The sequence below is a fragment of the Pelmatolapia mariae genome, linkage group LG17 (assembly GCF_036321145.2).
Source record: "Pelmatolapia mariae isolate MD_Pm_ZW linkage group LG17, Pm_UMD_F_2, whole genome shotgun sequence".
NCBI lineage: Eukaryota > Metazoa > Chordata > Actinopteri > Cichliformes > Cichlidae > Pelmatolapia > Pelmatolapia mariae.
Genome location: NC_086242.1, coordinates 38149721 through 38175206, shown reverse-complemented (window position 1 = coordinate 38175206; position 25486 = coordinate 38149721). Strand labels below are relative to the sequence as shown.

Below are 25486 nucleotides of genomic sequence, written 5' to 3'. Positions count from 1 at the left end.
ACTCAATCGGACCACCATCTCCTGGAGACCAAAAACTGCTCACTCGGACCACTCACCCCTTCCTTGCCATTCCTCCACTTGCCAAAGTAAGAATGTTTCTTTATGGTTCATACTCACCAGGATTTCCAGACTCGATCACTAAAACTTGTCTCCTCTCATTCTAGTGTTCAGAGCCTCCAGGTCATGTTTCCTGCCCGGTGCCCCTGTACATATCCCCTCGTCACAATTCTCTGGTGCTTTCATAAATCTAGTATTTCTCATAGTTAGCGTCACTCCTGTTTACCACCGTAATTGAAGTCCCATGTTATTCCTCATAGCTCACAGTATTTGTCAGGCCCTAGGAAATAAAGTTCTGTTTATCACACTCGTCCGTGCCTCTGTGTACGATCTGCGTTTGAGTCTGGTTGTCGGGTTCGGCCTCGGCCGTGACAATTAGCTAATTGTTATTTACTAACTAATCTTAAATGACTGTTTAGTACAGAAATGAAGCCCAACAATCATGTTTTTACAGTCCCGTGGTCTCAGCCTCAGATACTCAACTAATCAAAGTGATGTCATAAAAAATATGAATGAACAAAAAAACATTTTTTCTCCTTCATTTATGACACAAAGCTGTATGAAACGTTTCTCGCGGTTAGTATCATGGTTGCTAGGCAACCTGAGCAGTGTGACGAAGGCTAGGCCGTCCCATTTCACAAGCCTCTCACTTCCGCACTTCTCGTACTTATAGTACGCACCGTACGTAGTACACGTACTGCGTGTACTTCAAGTGTGCGGTCTCTTAATTGGGACACAGCCAATGTATGGTTTAACCAAATCATCTTTAGATATATAATGGCACTTATTCCTCCAAATAAAATTAAAATTCAAGCTATTAATTGTTTGAATAACTTTATTTGACATTGATAAAGAGTAAGCCAGATATATAAATCTAGATAAACTATCCATTTTGGTTAATAATATTCTTCCAAAAATTGTGATGTCTCTTTGTAACCACTTATTTAAGATTGTCTTACATTTTTCAACATTATCTGAAATATTTACTTTTTCTAAGACTTTGTGATCCTTGGAAATTGTGATGCCCAAATATTTCACCTCCTTCTTCACCTTTATATATGTACTCGCCTCTGTCAGTGCGCCCCAGGGCACTGACAACGTAGCTCCCCCCAGGGCAAGCTACGTAGCTTGTACAACGTAGCTTGCCATCACCAGCGTGTGAATGTGTGTGTGAATGGGCGGATGACTGAATGTAGTGTAAAGCGCTTTGGGGTCCTTAGGGACTAAGTAAGATGCTATACAAATACAGGCCATTTACCATCTTTTGCTGTTTCTCCACTTCTTATTTTCTCTTTTTTTCTCAACTGAGCTTTCAAACTTTTCTTGTCCATCTTTCATTGGTTTTAATTTTGCACAGTATGAACACCCATCCACCAACTCGAGGATCACCACAACATAACCTAATAGACCTACACCTTAGTTCACAGATTCCTTTGTCTAGGGTTTATTTCGCAGAACCCAGGATTTAAATCATGAATACATAATGGGCTTGGATTTACAACATTACTAATGAAATGTGCTCTATTTGGAAGCTGCCCCACCCCACCCCCCTTTCGACAGGTTGTGTGTGAGACTTTAAATCATCAAACTGTGAATTATAAATTTTAAATTGTTATTGATCCCTTTACCCCTGGTCCTAAAGTATATATTTATTTTCTTACTCTTCTTATATTTATTGTCTGTTTACTTGTACTGCTGTAACTGGAGCCTCGTCTCTTTATATACTGGACTGTATGTAGCGGAGATGACAACAAAGTTTACTTTGACTTCAGCACAGCAGCAAGCAGGCGCACCGAGGGCTCTCGGGCTCACTTTTCACTAATAGAATTTCGAAAAAACATCGGTGCAGATTGCAGTAGATTGCAGATTGTATCATAATGTCTTGTGTTTTCGTGTTTGTTGGTTTGTTTTTATTTTGTTTTACTTTGCGAGTTGGTTATTAGATGCTGCGTCCATACTCCCAGCAAATGGGCGGCAGAAAACCGATCGGTGCCTATGACAGCTCCAAAATGCGCTGGCTGATGTCGGGGCAGCATGAGTACGAGCAACATTATTTTGGAGATGCCCATGATGCCGCCCCCACCACAATGTCGCCCTGGGTAACTGCCCATGTCGCCCATATTAAAAGCCGCTACTAGAAATACCAACTCATGAGCTGTCCACAAGTGAGAGTGTCTTCAGTCGTCTCAAAATTATGGAAGCCCGTTTCCGCCACTAAAAAAAAAAAAACCCCAAAAAGGATCAATAACTCGAAATTTCGAGTTATTAACTCAAAATTTCGAGTTAGCAATCTACGTGATTGGCAGTCGGAGGCGCAGCGGCAGATTGTGCAGTCAGCATAATCTGGAGAGATGACAGTAGACTTCAGGAGACATCCCTCAACACTGCTCCCCCTCACCATATCAGACAGCGTGGTGTCGACTGTGGAGATCTTTAAGTTCCTGGGTACCACCATCTCCCAGGACCTGAAGTGGGAGACCAACAGGACAGAAGCAGACTGCAGCGGACTGTACGGGCAGCAGAAAGGATCATCCGCACCCCCCTGCCCTCCATCCAGGACCTGCACCTTTTAAGAACCAGGAAACGGGCAGGGAAAATCATCACAGACCCCTCACACCCTGGACACAGGCTTTTTGACCTGCTGCCCTCTGGCAGATGGTACAGAAGCCTGCAGACCAGGACCACCCGACATAGGAACAGTTTCTTTCCCCTCGCCATCTCCCTTCTAAACAGTTGAACTGTCACACTGCTCCCACTGCCAGACTGCAACTGCACCTTATGTACATTCTGTGGTATTCCTTTCATTTCATTTCTGCCATCCTGCATTTCATGTATATAAGATGTAGATTGGTTATTTATGGTTGGTTTACACAGCTTTGTGTATCTTTGTGTATGTATGTGTACACGTATATATCCACATATCCTGTCGTTTACGTATTGTTGTATTACACTACTGGAACCAAATTCCTTTTATGTGTCTGCGCATATACATGGTCAATAAACGCGATTCTGATTCTAATTCTGATTCTGATATGCAGAAACCCTCATATCTATCATGCTAACGCTAGCATTGTTAAAAAAAAAAAAAACTTATCAAAACTGGAGCATCCTGTCTTCAATACAAAATGGGAATTATTACAGGGTATACAAACTCAACAATCCATAACTGAAAACAAGACAATTTTCAAATATGGGTTGATTGTAAATTTTATTGAAAAAAAAAAAAAAAACTCGGAATGGATTATTTGACCTATGGTCATTTAAAAAAAAAAAAAGAAAAAAAAAAAGAAGAGTAGTAAGTAAACCATTAAAAAGCATGGTAAAATTTGTCATTTTTCCGGTATATAGAACAGCAGATACAAAAAGAGTTTGTACGAGTACCTAGGAGATACACCCGTGTCATTTTTTTGCAGTAGTGCAATGCTGAGATTTCCATATATACTTTGTCCGTAGTCCATGCAGAGTTTCAACTTCTCTACATCGTTTCCATGCCAACAGTGTCAACACTGTTGGATCAGCCATCATCAGAGTGCTCGTGTGTAAAAATTAACATTTATATATTTATTCCACATTAAAAAGAAAACCGGGCTAGAACAGGTCCAGTATGGCGTGGCTCAATCGAGTGAAATGTTATCTGATATGTCGCCGTCGGCCTCTCCTCCCCTGCTCCCCTCCCCTCCTGTGACGACCCCAGTTTCATGGAGGGAGCTGGCAGCATGGCTGATGGCGTCATAGTGGCTGCTGGACGACGAAACCAAGGCTGAGCTGCTGGTTGCTGCAGCTGCATTTTGCAGGATACGCAAGAACATCTGAGGCAGGTAATAGTGAGCAGAGAGACAAACTGGTTAGATCAACATCATACTGAATGAAAGCTCCAAATGCTTCGTTAGGAATTCAAAAAACAACGTTTTCACTTCAGTGTGTTTGAACCTTCTTTACATGAAACATTTACACTAAATCTATTTTGTGGCTACACAAAAAACTAAGACATCTCTCAGTCATCACACTGTAAGATAAAGCCAGTTAAACTTGATTCACTGTGGATCAACTGCACCTGCTTTGGTGCAAGTGAACATGACAACAAGTGCGCCAACAAAGCAATGAGACGACAGTGTTTCAGATGCTGCCTGTCGACAGCATCCTTGTTATTAATCTCTGTCTCTCTTCCACAGCATGTCTTTATCCTGTCTTCCTTCTCTCACCCCAACCGGTCGCAGCAGATGGCCCCGCCCCTCCCTGAGCCTGTGATTTGGTGCTACATAAACAAAACTGAATTGAACTGAACATGCAGTTACAGTTTTGGGAGAAAGATCATTTATAGTCTAAAAATATCTGTGCATTAAGTTTGATCACGTCAAGCTTTGAATGTTGGAATTTTGTAACATTTGCCACCAGTGTCATATCCATTCTAACTAAAACAAACAGAAAGGTCTACATGTCAGTAACATTATGACAATATGTCCAGTTTACAAAAAGGGAGAAAACATAAAAAACATACCTCTGGATTAGTCTGAATTAAGGAAAATAGATCTGGACCTACAAGACAGAAGAATCAGACTTTGAACAATATTCATGTGCACATAGCTTACAGTCAGTGAACGTTTATCTTACTCACGCTGCATATCTGTGGGGATGGTGGCCGAGGCAGAAGGATGGAAGGGGACTGCATAGTCGGCAAGTGCAGAGTTCAGATGTGGCGGGTCCGGGGCCTGGACATTTGGCACTTGCACAGTGGGCAGGTAGGTCAACACTCTGAGTAAAAACATCAAAGGGATGGGAAGCTTTAGACACACACACACACACACACACACACCTGATGAGCACACCTTTAATTATCAACATGCTGGTGTACAGCGCTGTCAGACCAAATGGCAAAACTGACTGAATGCTGAAAACCAACGGACAAAGATCGAGACGATCATATTTTAAATTTGTTACACACAGCTCCGTTTGCAGTTCTGAATATATTCTCCACAGGCCTGCTCACCCCTTTGCATGCATCTCCTCATTCTTGGAAATGTTGCGTTTCTTGGGTGGACGGTTTTTGTCCTCTTCGTCATCAGAAGAAGAGCTTTCTATCGTCAGATCAATCACATCTGCCCTCTTGGTGTAGCTCGGCTCAGTAGAATCGCGGGCCACTGATGGTTGACGCAAAGGAGCTGAGGCTGAAAGATAATGGTCACGTGATACGATTTTTCTCTTCCCGTCCCATGAAAAGACCAAAAGCAATAATTATTTAATCTGTTTTAAAGGTTACTACGGATGAGGGCAAGTTAAGCAATCAAGTTGTTCTAAGATGGTTTATGGTTAAAAAACAACAACAACAAAACTACATTTATGGAGCTAGTCCACTCCTGCTATGCAAGCTCTTTAGTCCATTTGTGGGCTTAAAGGTTGGGACACTGGGAGATGATGACGAATGGTCTATTATTACTAATTCTCATTGGAGGTTTTGCACACGGACACACAATTGGGTTTATGCTGCCTCATCTTCCACCTCCCGTCTCTTTCAGCTCAGTTATTTGGTATGACAGTTTCTGAAAACAATATTGTCAAAGCACCAAAAAGGTACACAGTTTAATTCACAATAAAATGACACAGAGATGTATAAGGTGTATAAATCAATTTCTTTGACTTCTATCCCATACAGATGAGGACAGAATTGTCAGCCACCCTATGAACAGTTCATTTAAAAATAATAGTATTTCTCAGTGCTGCATCCTGCATCCTTGTTTTGAATACTTACATGACTTTTGTTGACACACAGAAAACTATTTTAGATAAAGGGTCACATAATCATCCCCTCCTGATGCTATTAGTTGGTGTATTTCTTTTGCTGAATAACAGCCTGCTGTTGTATATTGTAGTTATGTCGCACACGGGTCTCCTGAGCAATCCTAGGCCATTCACTTATCCTCCTTTCTTCATGATTCCTTCCACCTTCAACAGATTCCCAGTTCCAGACTCCAGCCACTGTGTTTAACTCTGGGGACAGTTCTTTGGATTGAACGGCTCTACCTTTTGTCTCCAAATATAAGCAGCACTTCTGTAGTGTCATCTGATGAAAGGACCTTGTGACAGAAAGGACCCAAGGCACACTGTGTTGCAGGCACAGGAATTTTCCTGATCGTGGTGTCTTTCTCCAGTCCAATACACAGCTCTTCCCTCAGGTCTCAGCATCCTACTCATATAGGGGAAGCATGATTTGGTGACAGCTGTGTGGGTGAGTCTCTGCTGACACGACCCCCTGGACCCACTGCTCCACCCATCCCCTGCAGCTGAGCCCAAAACCACACTCACCACAGACGTGCTTCCAGTATGCAGAATTTTTCTTGAGGTTTTCGTTAGCATACTTCAGTCTGGCTTGAAGGTGCATATGGTTCTAGTGATTTTCATCTTTGAGACTGCAATTCCCAATTTCATTCACAGTGTCTTTGAGGTTGTTCTAGGACCTTTAAACCTAACTCTCGATAGTTTTCTTTTCAGATTCCTTAAAATCTTTTGCTTCCGACCTCTACCAGGCTTACTCTGTACTGGGTTCAGCTGTCTTCCCACCTATTCCCTCTTCCTTCATTGTCCTCTGTGTGTATATGTTGTCACATTCTTCATCATGGATGTGTCACTTTTAAAACCTGGATTACTTTGTGGTCAGTTCAGGTTCAGCAATAAAGTTTTCTTTTACTTACTTCTTTTACATTATACTTTAACTTAGTTTCCAAGTCCAACTCCTGCCTGCTACACAGCCAGCCCACAGCAGCAGCCAACTAACCCCTTCTGTGGACAATCAGGTAGCAGCATGAACCTAGCCGCACTTCGTATTAACTAACAATAGACTTTATCGAGTGAGCTGCAACACTTGCATGGAAGACGAACATCCAGTTGTTGTTGTTGCTAAAATACTGCTGGGAAATGATTTTCCAGGCTCATTTCAATCCCATGGCAGGGCATATGGGTTATGGCAACACTCTGGAGCGAACAACAGTCTGATTTTATTGGCCAGGCATCCAGGCAGATGCGGGCACTGCCTGGAGTGTCAGCTGGTTAACCAGCCCGGTATTCCAAAAGCACCTTTGTGCCCATTACCGTGAATCCTCCACTCATCTCCCATTTGAGCGTATTGGCATGGACCTCACCGGGCCATTCCACCAGAGTGCAAGTGGATATTGCTTTGTGTTACCTCTGGTGGATTAAGCAATGAGATATCCCCAAACAGTGAAGTTGCGCACCATTTCTGTAAAAAGTTTGACGCCGATGCTCTTTCAGGTCATCTCCCAAGTTAGCGTCCCAAAAGAAATACTGACTGACCAGGGCTTGTCATTTATGTCTCACACACTAAAAGAACTTTATGAATTACTGGACATTAAAGTTATTCACACTACCACCCTCAGACTGACAGGCAGTTGGAGCGGCTGAATAAGACTTTAAAGTCCGCAGGGGGTGTTGGATCTCATTAAAGAAATCTGGGAGAAAGATCTGACCCCAGCCAAAAATGAGATTTACTATGTCCTGGACCTGAGAGCAAAGCTGCACATGCTGGGGAGATTGTCACAGGAAAATTTGCTCCACGCCCAGGAACGTAAAAGCACCTGTGCAACAGAAGGGCTAGACTGTGGCAGTTTTCACCAGGACAAAGTGCTTGTCTTGGTTTCTTCTTCTAGTTTAAAGTTCCTCGCCAAGGACCCTTCGTGGTCACATGGTGAATGGCGGTTGCTGACTATCAGGTGGTACGGTCGGGCATGGGAGGAGCCGCACAAATATATCACTCCGAGAGAGGCTGAAACGGCTTCTCTGTCCAGAGGTGCCAAATTCCACCATGCCTGTCTCTCTCCACTGCGATAACCATCTCCCACAGGTCCAGAGAGTGGATGTTGCTGCACTGCAACAGCGATTTACAGTAGGGGTGCAACGATACACAAAAGTCACGGTTCGATTCGGTCCGATAGTTTGGTGTCACGGTTCGATATTTTTTCGATACAAAAAAAATGTTCATGCCTTTTTAATTTGTCAATTATTAAAATTATAAATATTTATTTTAACTCAAAAGTACAGTTTTTAAATTTAATGTTGCTGAAATAACAAAATAATTAAAATAAATCTATCTGATCGAGAAATCCCTCATCTTTGGAAAAGAGAGTTTATTACAGAGAAATGGCTCTTTCCAAAATAAAAGCTATACTATACGCTTCTTCTGGGGTATATTCTCAGCAGCATATTAAACATATCAGGTCCCCATAAGGAGAATCAAGTGCTAACGGCTGTCTAAATGACTCGGGTAAAGTTTGTAGCATGCGTGCTTGTTGTTTTTGTTTGCTTCCACTTGTCTTTGCACTAGGATGATGTCGGCGTAAATGTGCAGTCATATTCATTGTGTTCCCACTAGTGCTGTCAGCGTTAATCTCGTTAAAATGACGTTAACGCCACAACGCTGCAAATCTCCGTTAACGAGTTACCGCGGATCGCCCCGTGTGTGGGGCTGGACGGCGTCAACACGCTAACAAGCTAACTGCGCTAATACACTAGTTCCCACCAATGTAATTGAGCATTGCGTGGCACATCCGACATACTGTTTTACTTTTGTCCATGACGTGCTTACCATCAGGGTCATACTTCACATGAAGACCAAAATAGTTCCAAACGCCAGATCTGAATGAGGGTGGGGGAGGTTCAATTTCGGGTCGCGTTGAGGCAGTTGCCATGTTGCAACGAGCTTAACTTTTGTCTCGCTATCTTGCGCTGCGCTCAGTGGATCTGTGCTCGAGAGTGCAGCCTAAGCGGAGTAGTCGAACGCAGATCCACTGAGCTCTCAACACAGACAGCATCGTCAGAAGAAAAGTTGATAAAATAAATAAAAAATTTTGTATTGTTCGATACATATGCGTACCGAACCGAAAGCACTGTATCGAACAGTTCAATACCGATACGAGTATTGTTGCACCCCTAGTTTACAGATGTGTTCTACCCCCTGGCCAGCCGTACGACTCTCATAGAGCCCCACTTTGAAACGCAGCCAGCCAATAGTGTGCGTTCAAGGCCCAAACACAAGAGACAAATTGTTAAAACAAAATAAAAAAAATTATGAAAATGGGGGTAATGGTAGAGTCAACAGTTCTGATGGTGAAGAAGGATGGGTCTATACAGTTCTGTGTTGACTACTGGTGAATGAGATGCTTGCCCCATGTCCCAAGGCACTGAGCTCCTGTACCAGATAGGCACAGCTTAATTTTTCATGACACTGGATTTAACTAAGGGCTACTGGCAGATTCCCTTGTCTGGAAAGTCCAAGGAAAAAGCGGCCACCACATGGACCAGGTGCTGCGGCTGCATGCTGCACATACTGCCGCCTACCTGGACGATGTCATCATCCACATGACATCTGGGCGGAGCATGTGCAGCAGGTGGCTGCAGTCCTGGAGTCCCTGAGGCAGTTGGGGCTCACAGCCAACCCAAAAAAGTGTGCGGTTGGATGCCGGGAGGTATCTGGGGTACCACTTGGGAGGTGGGCAGGTGCAGGTGCCACAGATAGAGAAAACGGCAGCCATGGCATCCTGCCCATGTCCTAAGACAAAAAAGACATGAGATGGTTTTGGGGCTGGCTGGGTATCTCCACCAGTTTGTACCAGGCTTTGCAGAGCTGACGAGCCCCTTTATCTGTCTCGTCCAAAAGGGCGCCCCAGATCTGGTCCAGTGGATGGAGCAGTGGCAGATGGCATCTGTGCAGGTGAAAAGGGCCCTGTGTGGGGAGCTGCTGCTTCACACACCAAAGTTTTCCCTTTCATCCTGCAGATGGACGCCTTGAACGGAGGGCTGGTGGGCCATTTTGTCCCAGCAGGTAAGAGCATCGACCACCTGATGTTCTGCATCAGCCGGAAGCTAACGGTATGCGTTTTAAGATAAGAGCACTGTGGAAAACTAGTGCCAGCTATCAGGTGGGTGGTCAGCTTCCTTGGGTATTACTTTCTGGGGTGGTCATTCGCCCTCTGGTCAGACCAAACCCCAATGCAGTGGCTCCACTGCTTGAAGGATCACCCAGTGGTATCTGACTGGGGGCGTGTATGACTGTAGCCAGTTTCCAACCTGGGGGATAAGCAGGTTCGGCCGGACGGTAGGGGTGTGTAGCAGAGGTATGGTCTCTGGCTCCGCTGCAGGGGAGGATTTGATGCAGCTGACTTGCAGGGCAGGTTTGGACAATAAGGTAATGTTGGGAAATCAGTTTTACCCCGGTTCTTTTTTATTCCTCGGGCCTCCAGAGATGCACCGGACCCAGTATTCATTTTTACAAAATCTTTATTCATCTTCATTTAAGCATGCACTTCTAGAAGGGAAGACGAGGCCGGTGTCCCTCTGAAACAATCTTCACCCCTTTGTTAGTTCCAGGCAGCTTTATAGAAGCTGACCCCATCATAAAACCCCCACAGTGTGCTGCAAACTCTGTGTCTGTGTCTATGTGCACGAGCACGTGAGTGCCTGTGTGTGCACGTTCCCGCGTGTCTATGTGAGTGCATGTGAGTGAGTGTGCATGTGGATGTGTGAGTGTAACAGTTTAACCACTGTGTGTGTGTCTGTGTCTGTGACTTCCTGGGGGTCATAAAAGTAATCTCACCCAAGCTACGCCAAATTCCTCTACACAACATAGAAACAGAGTTAACATATTACATCTTGTTGTTTTACATTTACAGATAAACATGTGGAAAGTCTCCTGCAAACCTACTTCTAAGTTATAACAATTATGCGTTTTTATTAAAGGCACAAGCATCAGCATCAGCAACCCCCCAACTGTAGCTTCCTGTCTCCTTTTATGACACCAGACCTCCAGTGTCCATAAATTCCTTTCTCTCTAAACAATTACACACTCTCAGGCCTACAGCTAAGCCAAACTGAAACACAGACCAATCCTTCCTTATTACTGTGATCTAAACAAATTTAACACATTACATTCTAATAATTATTTTCTTGTACTCACAGTAATCAAAGATCTCCCTTATTACCGTGACGCTGGGACCAGAGCAGGGAAGAGCTGGAGAGCCATCTGGCTGGGGCTGAAAAGTGCTGATAAAGTTGTACACTTACATTAAAAACTTAACAAGCTGATGTAGAGATGTTTCTGCTACCGGAACTCTGTGTGGCATCTATCTGGGCTCTAATCTGAGCTGCTGTTAACTTGTGATTTCTAAGGCTGGATGACTGTATCCTCAGCAGCAGAGGTGACTCTTGGTCTTCCTTTCCTGGGGCGGCCCTCATGTGAGCCAGTTTCACCGTAGCCCTTGATGGTTTTCGTGACTGCACTCGGGGACACATTCAGAGTTTTAGCAATATTTTGGACTGACTGACCTTCACTTCTTAAAGTAATGATGGATTGCCAACCTGACTGCTGCACAACACAACTGATGGTCCCAACTCCATTAAGAAGGCAAGAAATTCCCCAAATGAACCCTGACAGGCACACCTGTGAAGTGAAACCATTTCAGGTGACTACATCATGAAGCTCACTGAGAGAAGGCTGAGGGTTTGCAGCGCTGTCAACAAAGGGTGGCTACTTTCAGGAATATAAAATATAAAACATTTAAAGTTATTTATCCATTTTTTCTTTGCTTCCATAAATCTTGCTTCATATATTTCATGTCTTCAGTTTGTATCTACAATGTAGAAAGTAGTAAAAATAAAGAAAACTATTAAATGAGAAGGCGTGTCCAAACTTTTGACTGGTAGTGTATATTTACTTGTAATTCACACTTAAAAGTAGAAATAGAGACAGAGCCTCTTCTGTGGAACAAGCACTCAGTTTGGATTTGGGAGACAGAGACCCCTTGTACTTTGAGGATTAGGCTTAAAATGTTCCTTTTTGACAAAGCATATAGTTAGGCCTGAATAGGTGACCCTGAATCCTCTAAATTTTCTCGTTTCCTTGACCCCCAACAGGTGATGGCCACTCTATCCTAAGCCTAGATATATGTATATAGTTTTCATCCTGTTAAAAAAAACATTTTTTCCTCCCCACTGTCCCGAAAAAGCGCTTTCTCACAGGGATCATGTGATTGTATTCTCTGTATCATTGTAGACTCTTTATCCTACGATATAAACTGCCTTGAGATAACTTTTGCTTTGATTTGGTGATATATAAATGCGATTCAATTAAATATTAATTTTATATATTTATTTATCAAAGCTCATCAATTTTCAAAAGCAGTCAATGACATTTGTTTTAACACACAAACTTCTGTGGCACTGACCATCTTACAGTTTTTGGGCAGTACTGGAACTGGGTGCACATGAGAATAACATATACACTGGGTACAGAAATTTTTCACTCTTTGTTATATTACATCCATTTGCTACAGTCATTTAAGTTCTTTTTTTGCCTCATTAACCTCCTAGGACCTGGCTTCCACATATGTGGACATCACATTTATACTGCCACTGTCCTATTGAAATTTAACACGTCCTCATATGTTGATCTCATGTTTCTCAGAAACAAAAATCATGTAAAAAAACAACAACGACTGGTAATTCTTCGTTTTTACATTCATCAGGTCCCAATGAGCCCAAATAGCAAAGAGAAAATAAAAATGCATGCCATGAAAGAGTTCGGGTCTTAGGAGGTTAAAGTACACACAGCACCCCATTTTGACAGAAAATACAGGGAATTATTGACATTTTTGCAGATTTATTTAAAAATAAAAACTGAAATATCACATGGTCCTAAATATTCAGCCCCTTTGCTGTGACACCCATATACTTCACTCAGGTGCTGTCCATTCTTTCTGATCATCCTTGAGATGGTTCAGTGTAACAGTGTAAAATTTAAGGGGGTCTGAATACTTTCTGTGCCCACTGTAAATGAATCCACCATACTATTAGAATTAAATCAAAGCTGCCAGGTGTGAAAGTGATGATACTTACTGTCAACTTCTGAAACTGACTGAGTGGGGATCTTTAGAGCTTCTTTCCTTGGTTTCATTGGGAACCACGTTCCATCCTCCTGGAACTCGATTTCATCTACATCCGAGCAGTCATTCAGGATCTCCAAGAATAAACTTTTATTGCAAAATAAAGACACCAAGAGAGAGAAAAGTAAAAATTCAAAACAGCAATATAAAGTAACTTTACACTAACTTTACACTAACTACACAGGCTGGCAATATCCTTGTGTTAGTATTCGAGATGTCCAATCATCCTTCATGGCAGGTTCAAATTGATTTCTTCAGTGTTGATTAAATATGCATCTATGCATGCACAATGAAAATGACATGCATAGTCATTATATGTGAAATACAGTGCTGTGCAAAAGGTTGCCGCATTTTTTTATATTTTGCTTGGAAAATGGGCAATGGCTGCGGTGAATAATTAAAACATGCACAGAAAAATCTAAATATTGTATAAAAGGCAAAAACAGTTTATAGTTAAAGTCATATTTGGTATAAACACATGTATTCTCAGACAGTCTGAGCTCTCTTAGAAAGTGTTCTTGTAATTCCTCTCAGTAGTCTTCAGGAATAATTCTCAGTAGTCTTGATCCATGCTTAATGATCCAGGAAAGGAAATCCCAGGAAGTTGATTCTGTTCATCTGGATGTTTTCAGTGGGCGAAACGTTTCGTCACTCATCCAGGTGACTCCAGATTTCTCACCTGATTGCAGGTTTCCAGCCTTATAAACAGCACATTTGCACAATGACTGAAACTAGCAGCACAGATTAAAACTGGGCCGTGAGGTCAGTTTCACAAACGTGGGTGTCCACGTCGAATGCCCACTTTCCCAGCAGGTTGACAACATTACCCCATCAGTCTTTCATAGCTGAGGGGTAAAAATTTTACGAATGTCTTGAAAAGGCAAAGAGAAATGAGGAGCGGCTCAAGGCTTTTGGCTTAAGATACATTCTTCCTTCTTCTTTCAGCTGCTCTTGTTAGCGGTTGCCCCCACCTGTTACTCCTACCACATACCTCACTGTCCTCATACATGTCCTGCTCCACCCTCATATACTTATCTGCCATACTTCCTCATGTAGTACCACAGTTCCTCTCAGTATGTTTTCTCTAGCTCCACAGAGACAGTAAGTTTTCAATACACTTCCTTCACTTGAACATTCCCACCTCTATCCTTCAATCTCTCGTCCTAGCCAATTTTTCTCCAGCCTCAGATAAAGCCTGTTCTTTTGCCACTCCTCTCTTGGCTGTACACCTAGCCTCCTGTCTACATTCCCCTCCAGACTATCCCACTATGCTAAACTCTTCTTTGAATACATTCTCATTTCACCACCAAATCACCTTGCCTTCTTTCCTCTACCCAGACCATATCCCAAACACCTTCTTGGCAATTGTGCTATAGTGCTTCACCACAACAGCTGTACTTTCCCAGTCATTGGGTAAAATATCCTACTACCCATCTCAACTCCTCCCTCATCATCTCAACTCTTTGCAACAATCATTCTTCAGCTTGGACCTTCCTTCACTTCCACTTCTTGATTTCCAAAGTCATCCTACAGACATACATCTGATACTGCCTAGGTAGATTCTTTCTCTGTCAGACGGTACCATCAAAAAAGATGTAATTTACCTGTGTGAACCTGGCTCTCCTCATATATTACCTCTATCTTATTAAAGTTTGTGTTCAACACAGTTATTTCCATCCTTTTCCAATATCCACCACTATCTGTCCTTTTGCTTGTCTCTTCTTAACATCATATCTACTTAACCTGTCATCACCTCTGTTTGTTTCATTTACATTACGTCATTTTGCATTAACTTCTTCTCCAGTCACTAACCTCTCTCACCTGGGGACACTTTCTAATATGTCATCCGACTTACTCCAGAGTTTCTCTTTCATTCAACCTGTGGGGCAAATGCACTGACCACATTCAGCATCACCTAACTGATTTACAGTGTCACATTCATGGTCCCAGCTTCAGTTCACTTTTATTTATATAAGGTCAAATCACAACAACAGTCACCTCAAGGTGCTTTGTATTGCAAGGTAAAGACCCTCAATAATATAAAGAAAACAGAGAACACATCATATGACCCCCTACGAGCAACACTTTCGTGACAGTGGGAAGGAAAACCCCTTTTAAAGAAGAAACCTCCAGCATTCTGCAGGCTGAGGAAGGAGGTGCCACCTGCCGCAAGCGGTTGGAGATAGGGGAGGAGGACAGGACAAAGACATGCTGTGGAAGAGAGCCAGAGATGAATGATAGCTAACAAATAAATGAGGTGTATAAACACACAGTGAGTGAAAAAGGTGACAGAAGAGAAAATTTGCTCCAGGCCCAGGCAGCAACACCTGTACAACAGAAAGGCTAGACTCAGGCAAGGTTCACAGAGAGATCAAGTGCTTGGATTGCTCCCTTCTTTTACCTTAAAGTTACTTGCCCATATGGCAAGGACCCTTTGTAGACACACAACAGTGGGAGATTTCAACTATGAAGTGGTGCGGTTGGACAAGGGAAACACACCCATTTTGAAACACACCCTGGCATGATGGTGGGTTCACGGCCCAACAGGTTAGCAGAACATAAAAGACAAATTCTTCAGAAGGAATTTGCTGTATGGTTTATACAAATTTATAACACTTCCATCCGGCTTGTTCAGAGCCCCAGCCACCGGGTTGCGGTGTCCACATGCTGCATATGCTGCCGCCTACCTGGGTGACATTGCAGTGGGTGTCCAAGCTCCGTGAGTCCCTGAGGCAGGTGACGTTAACAGCCAACCCGAACAAGTAAACAGTTGGACAGAGGGAGGTACGGTATCTGGGGCATCGCCTGGAAGACGGGCAGGTGTGTCCCTAGATGGACAAGACAACAGCCATCGCATCTTGTCTGGGTCCCAAGACCAAAAAGGAGGTGAGGCGGTTCTTTATGCTGCCTGACTATTACCCCTGGCTTATGCTAAACTTTGGGGACCTGACCAGCCCTTTGAGTGACCTCACATGAAAAGGTGCCCCAGATCTGGTCTGGTGGATGGAGCAGTGCCAGCCACTACCTTTGTGTAGTTGAGGAGGCCTCTCTGTGGGGAACCCCTGCTCCACACCTAATTTCTCCTTCCCTTTTACAGGGCTCTAGTCTAACTTTTTGCCATGGTTGCACTGGTGCGCCTAACTGTTTTTCTTAGGCACACCAGCACAAACGTCAAACACCAGTTGGACAATATTGATTTGTAAATGATTAACTAACAATCTTGTCCACACAAAGTTCTTTATTTGGAGCACCGTTCTACAAGAAATATAAGTTACTGAGAAACTGCTTGTGCTTAAAGTGCTTTGGCACTCTCTTGTAATATTGTAGACAACACTAAACTTAATCATCACATCAGCCTCCTCTGACGACCTGTTTGCTGCTGCCTGCCGCTGAAAGGCAGTGGGGGAGAGGGGACACTTGGGCAGTGCATTTATCGCAGCATATAATGTGTTTTCTGGATACACTGTGCTTTTTCGGCATTTTAATTTGAAACACATTAGCACCAGCAACAAATGCATTATTGCTGGCCATGGTCTGTCCACACTCATGACAGTAAATGCAGTGCATTATGTCACATGTCTACTCACTAGGGCTGGGTATCATTTTGCAATATGACATAATTTTAAAAAGTTTAAATTTCTTCAGTATTGAACAGCAGAAATGAGGCTTTCTTATCTAAGGTCATTTTTGAAGAAAACGAGAAAAAAAACGGTGGCCGACAGTGCAGTAAACAACGGTAGACTGGTGCGTAATAAGCGAACACAGAGATTTGAGATGGGAAACTGTTCCTGAAGTACATTTTGGTCAGAGAGGGACAAGACCTGCAGCTCAGAATCTGTGAGCGGCTGACTTTCAGCCCCGACGGCGTGCCTGTATACGTGCCGAGAGTTGAGAAAGCCGACATCTCACTGATGTGTCGGGTCCGCGCTTTGTGGTTACGTCTTTTATGTGGAATCCGTTTAAGAATAATAATAATAATAATAATAATAATAACAATAATAATAATAATAATGGATTGCATTTATATAGCGCTTTTCGAGACCCTCAAAGCCCTTTACAATTCTATTATTCATTCACTCTCACATTCACACACTGGTGGAGGCAAGCTACAGTTGTAACTACAGCTGCTGTGGGGCAGACTGACAGAGGCGAGGCTGCCATATCGCACCATCGGCCCCTCTGGCCATCACCAGCAGGCGGTAGGTGAAGTGTCTTGCCCAAGGACACAACTACTGTTTTGATCATTACCTCTATTGTGTGTCAACCTGTGCTCTTTTTTTTAATTCTTCCCCGTTAATACTGTGAATTTTTGTCTAGCCCCCTCCCCCCATATTGCTGTTAGTTTTGTTGTATTGACTGTGTTCTTTTTTATTTATCCTCCACGAGAGTTCATTTGCACTGTATTGTGTTATGTTGTTTGTGACTGTATTGTTCCAATTGTTAATTAATTAAAAAAAAAAAAAAAAGTGCTCTTGGAAAAGATGGACGACGCGACACCGCCATTGTGCAAGTCTGCGCAGTAGTGACTTGAGGTGGAGCGACTGTGTAACGCTCCCGCCCACACATCCGCTGGACGTGACCGCAAACACGCCCCTCTACACTTTTTACGTAGCCCGGCTGCTCCAGTTCTTTTGCTGGTTTACCGCGACTGACTCGTTTAATTAAGGTAAATACAACCATGTGACTGTTATAAAAGAAGACACACAGCTTATCATCTCATAGTTCTAAAATGACTCTGTTGTTAATTCGTTTGCTAGATTAGCCGCTAGCATACGCACTGTGTTGGAGGCTTTTTGCTAGCTAGTTAGCGATGCTACACACCTGTTAATCTAATATTATCTGTATTATTGAAGGATATAGCACTTCTTATGTTTTTTTTAATCCATTTTTAGACAGAGATGAGATCAGCTGCACACTCTACAGAGGCGTCAAAGGAGTTTGCAAAGAAAAGCGACTGGACTTCTTTGAGTTGCTTGAAGACGTTTCACCTCTCATCCGAGAAGCTTCTTCAGTTCTAAGGTCAAATGGCCGAGAGTCCCAGATTTAAACCCAGTGGGAGTATCCCCCCAAAGAGGGGGGATACGTTTCACCTCGGATGAGAGGTGAAACGTCTTCAAGCAACTTAAAGAAGTCCAGTCGCTTTTCTTTGCAAACTCCTTTGACTACGATGACCTGGATGACTGAGAACCTTCACAGACACTCTACAGAGGCCCAGAGTTACTGTTAATATCAAAAATATAATGCTGTCCTTTGAGATTTTAACATAAGACTGTGAGTGTAATGGATCTAAAACTGTTTAAATCTTCAGAGCTCTCTACAGCCTGGTAACATGGAGACTTTAAAAACAGCAGCATGAGGTTTCAGTAGTGTAGTGCGATTTGTTCTTTTCATTTAATAATAATCCATATTATATCAACAGCTACATTCACCCTGGAGAGAAACTAGTGAGGGAGACCATCAGGACCAAGCTGGGTTTCCTGGGTCCAGAGGTTTGGAGAAACTTCTTCTCTTTCTTTCATCACAGCTGTCCTGTGCCAGAAGTTCTGTTGACCCGCTGAAAGAGGCATCATTTAAGAAACAACAGGAAGACTGAAGCTCATGGCATTGATCACCAGCAGCTCCCTCACAGGGAAATCTTCAGCACTCCTCTGTAGGCCCGCCCCAGGAGATGGATAAACCCAGCATTTCATGAACACTGTGATGGAGACCTTTGCTTTGTGTAATGTTATAAATACTCGGATACTCCCCAGAGGCTCTGGACTTTTACATGAACATAATATATTCAGTCCTGTAGAAAGTTATATATTTAAAAATATATGATCCTCTCTGGTTACTCTGGTATGAATAACTCTGAATCACTTTATGGTAAATAACACACTATGTGCAAAAAACTGTGAAAGAATTCCAGATGACAAGTTTGTAGTTCAACATACAAGTGACGACCTTTGACCTTCATCATGTTTTATTAAATTGTGTTAGAGAAAATCTCATATGCTCTTCATGCAGCTGAGTACATCAAGTGTTTAAAACGGAAGCTGTGCAGGTCTGAGATCAGCAGCTTTGTGAAACGCCAAACTGAGGTCCTGTTAATGCTGATATATAGTGACACAGTTACATGAGTGATTAATCCTTTTGTTTTTTTGTCTTTAACTTTATCAATAAAACAGCTGCAGCTTCACTGACAGCACATGTGGTACTTTAACCTTTGTACTGTTTTCATCAGTTCATTTTGCAGTTAACATATGAACATGTTGGATGATCTGTCTGCTGTCACTGGGTGGTGCTGAGGTCTGAATCTGAGGGCAGCTCCTGTAATCACAAAGAGAACAGAACCATCAAACTCAAATATAAATTTTATCCCTCAAAATTGAAATGAAGCTGATTCTAATGTCCTCACACACTCGGGACCTGAAGTTCTTCTCTTACATTTTTTTCAGTATTACAGTACACTACAGTACTTTAATCCATAGTTCCTGATTAATGAGGAGTTACTGAAGTACAAGCTTTTAAAAAAATGTTACTGTCTTTACAGATGTGACAAGAGACTGAAAGCATGCTTCTGTTTGCACATATTTAATATTCACCTCTGCACAGGAGCTGCAGCAGGGTGCAGCCTGTTGTTTTTTTAAGTATAATACTTGTAATAAAAGTACAGTAACAGTAATTAGTAACTGAGCAACCCGGGGCGTTTCTCTTGATTTCTTTAGTAAATTCATTCACCTGCACAGATTGGCTAAACGAATCCCGACAGTCGAGTGCTCATTTTAGCTAGCTAGGTCTCAGGACCTAGCTAAGGACGGTAGTTACGGATTAGCTTACAAACACGTTTAACTTACCGAAAAAGTGCAGCGGGGCCTCGGGTCCTTCTGTCGGGTAGTCCAGTTCACTGAAGAACACCTCAGGCTGTCAGTTTAAAACACTCGGTCGTGTTTTCGTAACGTAAACGCTGGCCCTCCTCTCAGAGCCTACGCTCTATCTGCTATTCCCGAACAGAGATACGCAAGTTTCTCCGTGACTGCAGCTGCCAGTCAAAGCTGTTATGATGACGTTTCACCGCAATTTAACATCACCGCGGTAGGAATTAGAATCAAACTTATGGGAAAGGAGACCCCTTGGACATCAATCAGCATGATGAGAACTATTGATAACAAAAGAAAGAATCTTTGGAAAAAAATTATCGAAAAAGGAGCGAAGGCACAGCCATGGTTCGTATTTGCTGTGTGGTCGGCTGCAATGTTCAATCGCACGACCGGCAAGAGAATAAGCTTGAAAAGGGTTTGTCTTTTCATTCTTTCCCAACCTGGAAGCAACATGAGGCAGCTCGTGTATCGGATGTTACCAAACGAAGGCGTCTAGCCTGGATAGCAGCTGTGAGACGAGCTGATATCCAGTTCTCTTCCATCTCGTCATGTTTAGATGCAGTGACAATTGCACATTTGGAGTTGTGGTCATATGTGGTTTTTATATACAGGGTATTAGAAAAAATTTTGCTATTTTTCTTGTTTGTTTGCACATTATTATTGTGTACATATTACATATGTAACATTATTGTTAATATTATTATTAGATACCAAAGATACAATTTGATTGAGGGTTTTCCTGTCATAATTTCAATAAAAATGCAATTACACACGTAAACAATAGGATCAAAATAAACTTTTAAAAAGTCTATTGATCAAATGCTGATTTTCAAAACATTCTAGAGGAAAATAGAGATAAAATAATCTGAATAATAACAGTGATCTTGGATGATGATGGAGGCTTCAATGGATTATTCTGTTTCAATCAATAGGTTCATATCTATGACAATAATTTGATAAGTTTAACAGGTTGGTTTAGGCCTGGCAATACAGCAAATATTCACAAACTTTTGTTTTTGAAGAATGTTTATCTTTTTTGGGACGAAGCTATCTGGCAAAATGATACAACCCTTTTAACCTCATCTTTATGTCTATCATGTGGCTATGATACTGGATTTTGGTTTGATGCATATGCAGGTTACAGCTGGGGAATGGCAGTATGTTGTGGATTGATTTGGCATTTTCAACCACTGTTACACCAAACTCTCTCACTTATAACATGATAAAGGCCTCTTACCCAGTGTCATGGATTTTCTATACTTTTGGGGACACTGGACTAAAGTCTGAGGCAATAAGTCAGATCAAAGAAGGCAATGATTCTAAAATGGGAGTTTACTTGTGTCATTATATATATCCAGGAATATGTGCCTGAGGATAGTTGTCATGAAATCAATATTAAATCAAAGTATTCCTTAATTACCACAGCTGACACGAGTTCTCCATAGCTGCCTGCTGTCTCAGGATCTGTCTCCAAAAAGGACCAGGGAGCGCTAACATGTTATGTTCTAAACTGATGAAGAAAATGCACATTAAACATAATATAAACTTACTGAGTGAAGTAATGTCAAGAGGATTCCTTTAGCTCCTATTGGGTTGGTTCCTTGATCAATGCAATACAGAATCATTAATCTGGTTTTATGTAATGTCCTTAAAACATGTCAAAATGAGGATCTGTAGTCTGTGTGGCCTCCACATGCCTGTATGACCTCCCTACAACACCTGGGCATGCTCCTGATGAAGTGGCAGATGCTCTCCTGATGGATCTCCTCCCAGACTCCAGGACTAAAGCATCTGCCCACTCCTGGACATTTTGTGGTGCAGTTGGTGGATGGAGCGAGACATGATGTCCCAGATGTCCTCAATTGGATTCAGGTCTGGGGAATGGGCGGGCCAGTCCACAGCATCAATGCCTTCGTCTTGCAGGAACTGCTGACACACTCTAGCCACATGAGGTCTAGCATTGTCTTATATTAGGAGGAACCCGGGGCCAACCGCACCAGCATATGGTCTCACAAGGGGTCTGAGGATCTCATCTCAGTACCTAATGGCAGTCAGGCTACCTCTGCCGAACACATGGAGGGCTGTGCGGTCCCCAAAGAAATGCCACCCCACACCAAAACTGACCCACTGCCAAACCGTCATGCTGGAGGATGTTGCAGGCAGCAGAAGGTTCTCCACGGCGTCTCCAGACTCTGTCACAAGTGCTCAGTGTGAACCTGCTTTCATCTGTGAGGAGCACAGGGCACCAGTGGCAAAGTTGCCAATCTTTGTGTTCTCTGGCAAATGCCAAACATCCTGCACGGTGTTGGGCTGTAAGCACAACCCCACCTGTGGACGTCGGGCCCTCATACCACCCTCATGGAGTCCGTTTCTGACCGTTTGAGCAGACATGTGCACATTTGTGGCCTGCTGGAGGTCATTTTGCATGGCTCTGGCCTTTCTTTCCTACCCCACAGTACCTTCCCTTACCATTTGTTTCCTACTCTTTTACTTCTTCTTTGATGACGGTTGTCTTTCTATATAAGCAATTTCATTTGCTCTGGGGCGAGTCAGTGGCTCGGGTGCATTCTGGGACTGTCAGTTCACCAGTGTGCTGGCATGCTTCTTAACAAACACACCACTACAGCAAACATCTCAATTGTACTTGTTGATTTCTTCGACAAAACACTGAACAAAAAATTTACTTGTGAGTGTGCTGCCTGGTGCTTTTAAATTTTGTGATAATTTGAGCAGCCCAGAAAGCATCCCATAAATTAAATTATGTTATCGTATCTGAACATGTACACTAGTCATTAAATTAGATGGGAAAGAATGATTCAGGGTAAACAACTGCACCAAGGAAATTCCATTTTTCTTCTCAAAATGTAAAATGTCTGTTGAAAAATCACATTAAACAGATGTGATTAACTTTTTATTTTACCAAAAATAACATCAATGATGACACAATCAGTCTTCATCAGAAGTGCTCAAATCACTCTCAGTGGCATCGTCTGGAATGTCGTCCTCCTCCTCCGAGTCCATTTCCAGGAGTGGTTGGTGGCTGAGGATTCTCTTGTACGTGTCCTTTACTTTGAGCATTTCAGCTTTCAGTTCACTTTGTTTTTTTAAAACCAGGCTACAGAGTCCCTTCTGTGCATCCTCCGACATGCCAACAAGGGAGGCTGTAAAAGGAACAAAACAAATAAATATAAGTAACAAAAACAAACAAACAAACAAATAAAAAACCTCACCTCATAAACACAAGGAATTAGGATCCTGTAATTAAACTTTTTTTTTTAAAGGGAGAAGGCAGTGTTAGCTAGCAATCTAGATATAGGTAAAAGATCCAGTAAGACTTTAGCATCTGCTCTTATTTTCAATCGATTCATCAAAAAATTAATAAATAAATAAAGTGCTTACAGTCTGAGGAGATTGTCCCCAACACCACAGATCGCATTCGCAACACTGTCCAGTGATGCCGCATCTCCCTGCAAAGGATCATCTCCTCCTCTCTCAGGCGCCTCACAGCCATCACCTTCTCAAAGATCTTTCTCTTTGTCTGGAGGTCTGCAGCAGCTACAGTTTAACAACATCAGATGGGAAAACATAGTAGCATATTATGATTCAAGAACAAAACATTCAACTACTGCTCAGATACTGGAAGTTTGTTTAAAAAGGATATTTATAAATCAAGAGCTTACGTTCACTTGTGCTCTGCCAGAGCCAAATGTCGGTCTGCATGAGGGCATCACTGGATACGATTTGCTTTGTTGGTTCAGCAAGCTTGTTGTAGTCGTCAACAGCAGCCGCCAAGCGTTTCTTCTCAACTAAGATGACCTTGCGAATTCTGTGTCGCCTCTTGTTGCTATCTGTAAATAATCATAAAAAATTCACATCTTCACATAATGTATATAGTTACATTTTAATCTACACTCATCAATTTGTTTGCTAGAACAAATCACATCCAGCTTAAACAAACCTGGATCTGATTTTATTCTGTTTACAAAGTAGCTGTACAAGCTGTACAAACTAAGTATCAAACGGTCCATTTCAAAGAAACTGGGACGTACCATTTTGTCTGTAAAGACTTTGTGTTCGCACTCTGATGATGACGACAAGCTCCTCTATTCGTGCCTGCAACGCTCCAAGGCTGCCATCAGTTTGATCACTTTCTAAGTGAGAGGAATATTAATCAGAATACAGGATGAGTAACAGTCACCAAACTACAGTGGACTTTGTAATCACTGACTTGATGACATTCATTATAAGACATCTGTAGCCTTCATGTGCTGCATTATCATTAGATAACAAGTATGTTGGTGTTCAGGTTTATAAAACCAACTAGTACGACATCATTTCAACCCAGGTCCAATCCAATTTGATCAAACACAACAACTCTGCCATAAATTCTGCTTTTACAAGGCTTATTTTTCATTGTTTGTTGACACTGTCAGAAAGATATTAATTCTACCTTAAGTTCTTTAATGAGGCCATGGTGGGTCCTACTGTTATACATGAGTGCATTATATTGAGACTCACCTTCAGCCCATTTCTGCACATCGGCCACCCATTGCTGCAGTGTGTCGTCATCCACACCCAGCTCATTTTTGGTCGCATTCAGGCTCTCCACTTGTTCTCTAAGGATCCTTATGATCTAAGAATACATTAATAAATGTCATTCATATTGACATTAAAAGAGTACTGGTGTTTTTCCCCCATTACCACACACATTAAAATGGGTTTTGAAAAATAATCCCCTTTAGATATCTCTGGCTCAAAGTGCGACCCAGTTGTTCCACTTTCCTTTTGTTCCACCACAAAGCCAGGAGGGTCAGCATGTCTGTTCGCCCTGCATTTCAGTTAGTATACAAATAAGAATTAATGAGCAGGAGACTGAGTGGAATCTCAGACACGGACACATACCTGCTTTAGACATGTATTTCGTTGTGATGGCCGCCCTAGACAGGAAACTGTTTACTTGTTCCACCTCTTCTCCAACTGTTGAACCGGCCCCATCCTGAAACGCACCTCCCCATTTGATCTATAGAAAGGAGGTCACAATACATGACTGCTGAATTCATTCAACTTTATAACAAAATGTCTCAAATTAATCCAAAACTACAAGCTGCAGTATACTTCGCATTTCCAAGTGTGAGCCTTTGCATGCATGACGGAGAGAAAAGGACGCATTGACAAGAGGTTCCTCAGCTCAGGGCACTGCTGAGCCACCTTGGTTAAATATGGGAAATATTTACAGGCCACATCGGAGCAAAGGAACGTAATATGTCCTGGGACGCTAGCTGCCAACTTCCTCTGGAGAAAAAGAGGGTAAGCAAAGATCTCCCCTCGAAACATGTTCAATGCAGCTAAGAGGACTCCGTGGCGACAAACAGCTATTTCCATGTCCTCTTCATCCAACTTCCCAGTGGACTTTTTGGTCGACTCCTTTGCTGCTGTCCAAGATGAAGATCCGCACAACCCTTTCCCTGGGACCTATACACTCAAAGATTTTAACATAAAAGACATGACATGATTAAGCCCTATCAGGGACAAACGTTTTAAAATAAATGCATAACAATTAGCTGAATTAGCCTTAAGTCACACAAGACCTCATATCTCCCCAGGACAGCACTGATAACACAAAAT

The 25486-nt window shown here is 42.5% G+C and overlaps 1 protein-coding gene and 1 long non-coding RNA gene across 2 annotated transcripts; both read right to left on the bottom strand.

Annotated features, from left to right (window-relative positions):
- Positions 1-3671: 3671 nt before the first annotated feature.
- On the bottom strand, positions 3672-14043 carry LOC134646728 (E3 SUMO-protein ligase PIAS2-like). Its single transcript, XM_063500583.1, has 6 exons — positions 13973-14043; positions 12955-13088; positions 5045-5222; positions 4673-4809; positions 4556-4593; positions 3672-3866 (listed from the first exon to the last, which is right to left on the bottom strand). Exons 1-6 carry the CDS (start codon positions 14041-14043, stop codon positions 3672-3674), a joined length of 753 nt encoding a protein of 250 aa, XP_063356653.1.
- A 9567-nt stretch (positions 14044-23610) lies between these two features.
- Positions 23611-24490, bottom strand: LOC134646634 (uncharacterized). The gene is made up of 3 exons (XR_010096775.1): positions 24380-24490; positions 23911-24012; positions 23611-23709 (listed from the first exon to the last, which is right to left on the bottom strand). It is a non-coding gene; the product is annotated as an uncharacterized LOC134646634 (long non-coding RNA).
- Positions 24491-25486: the final 996 nt, after the last annotated feature.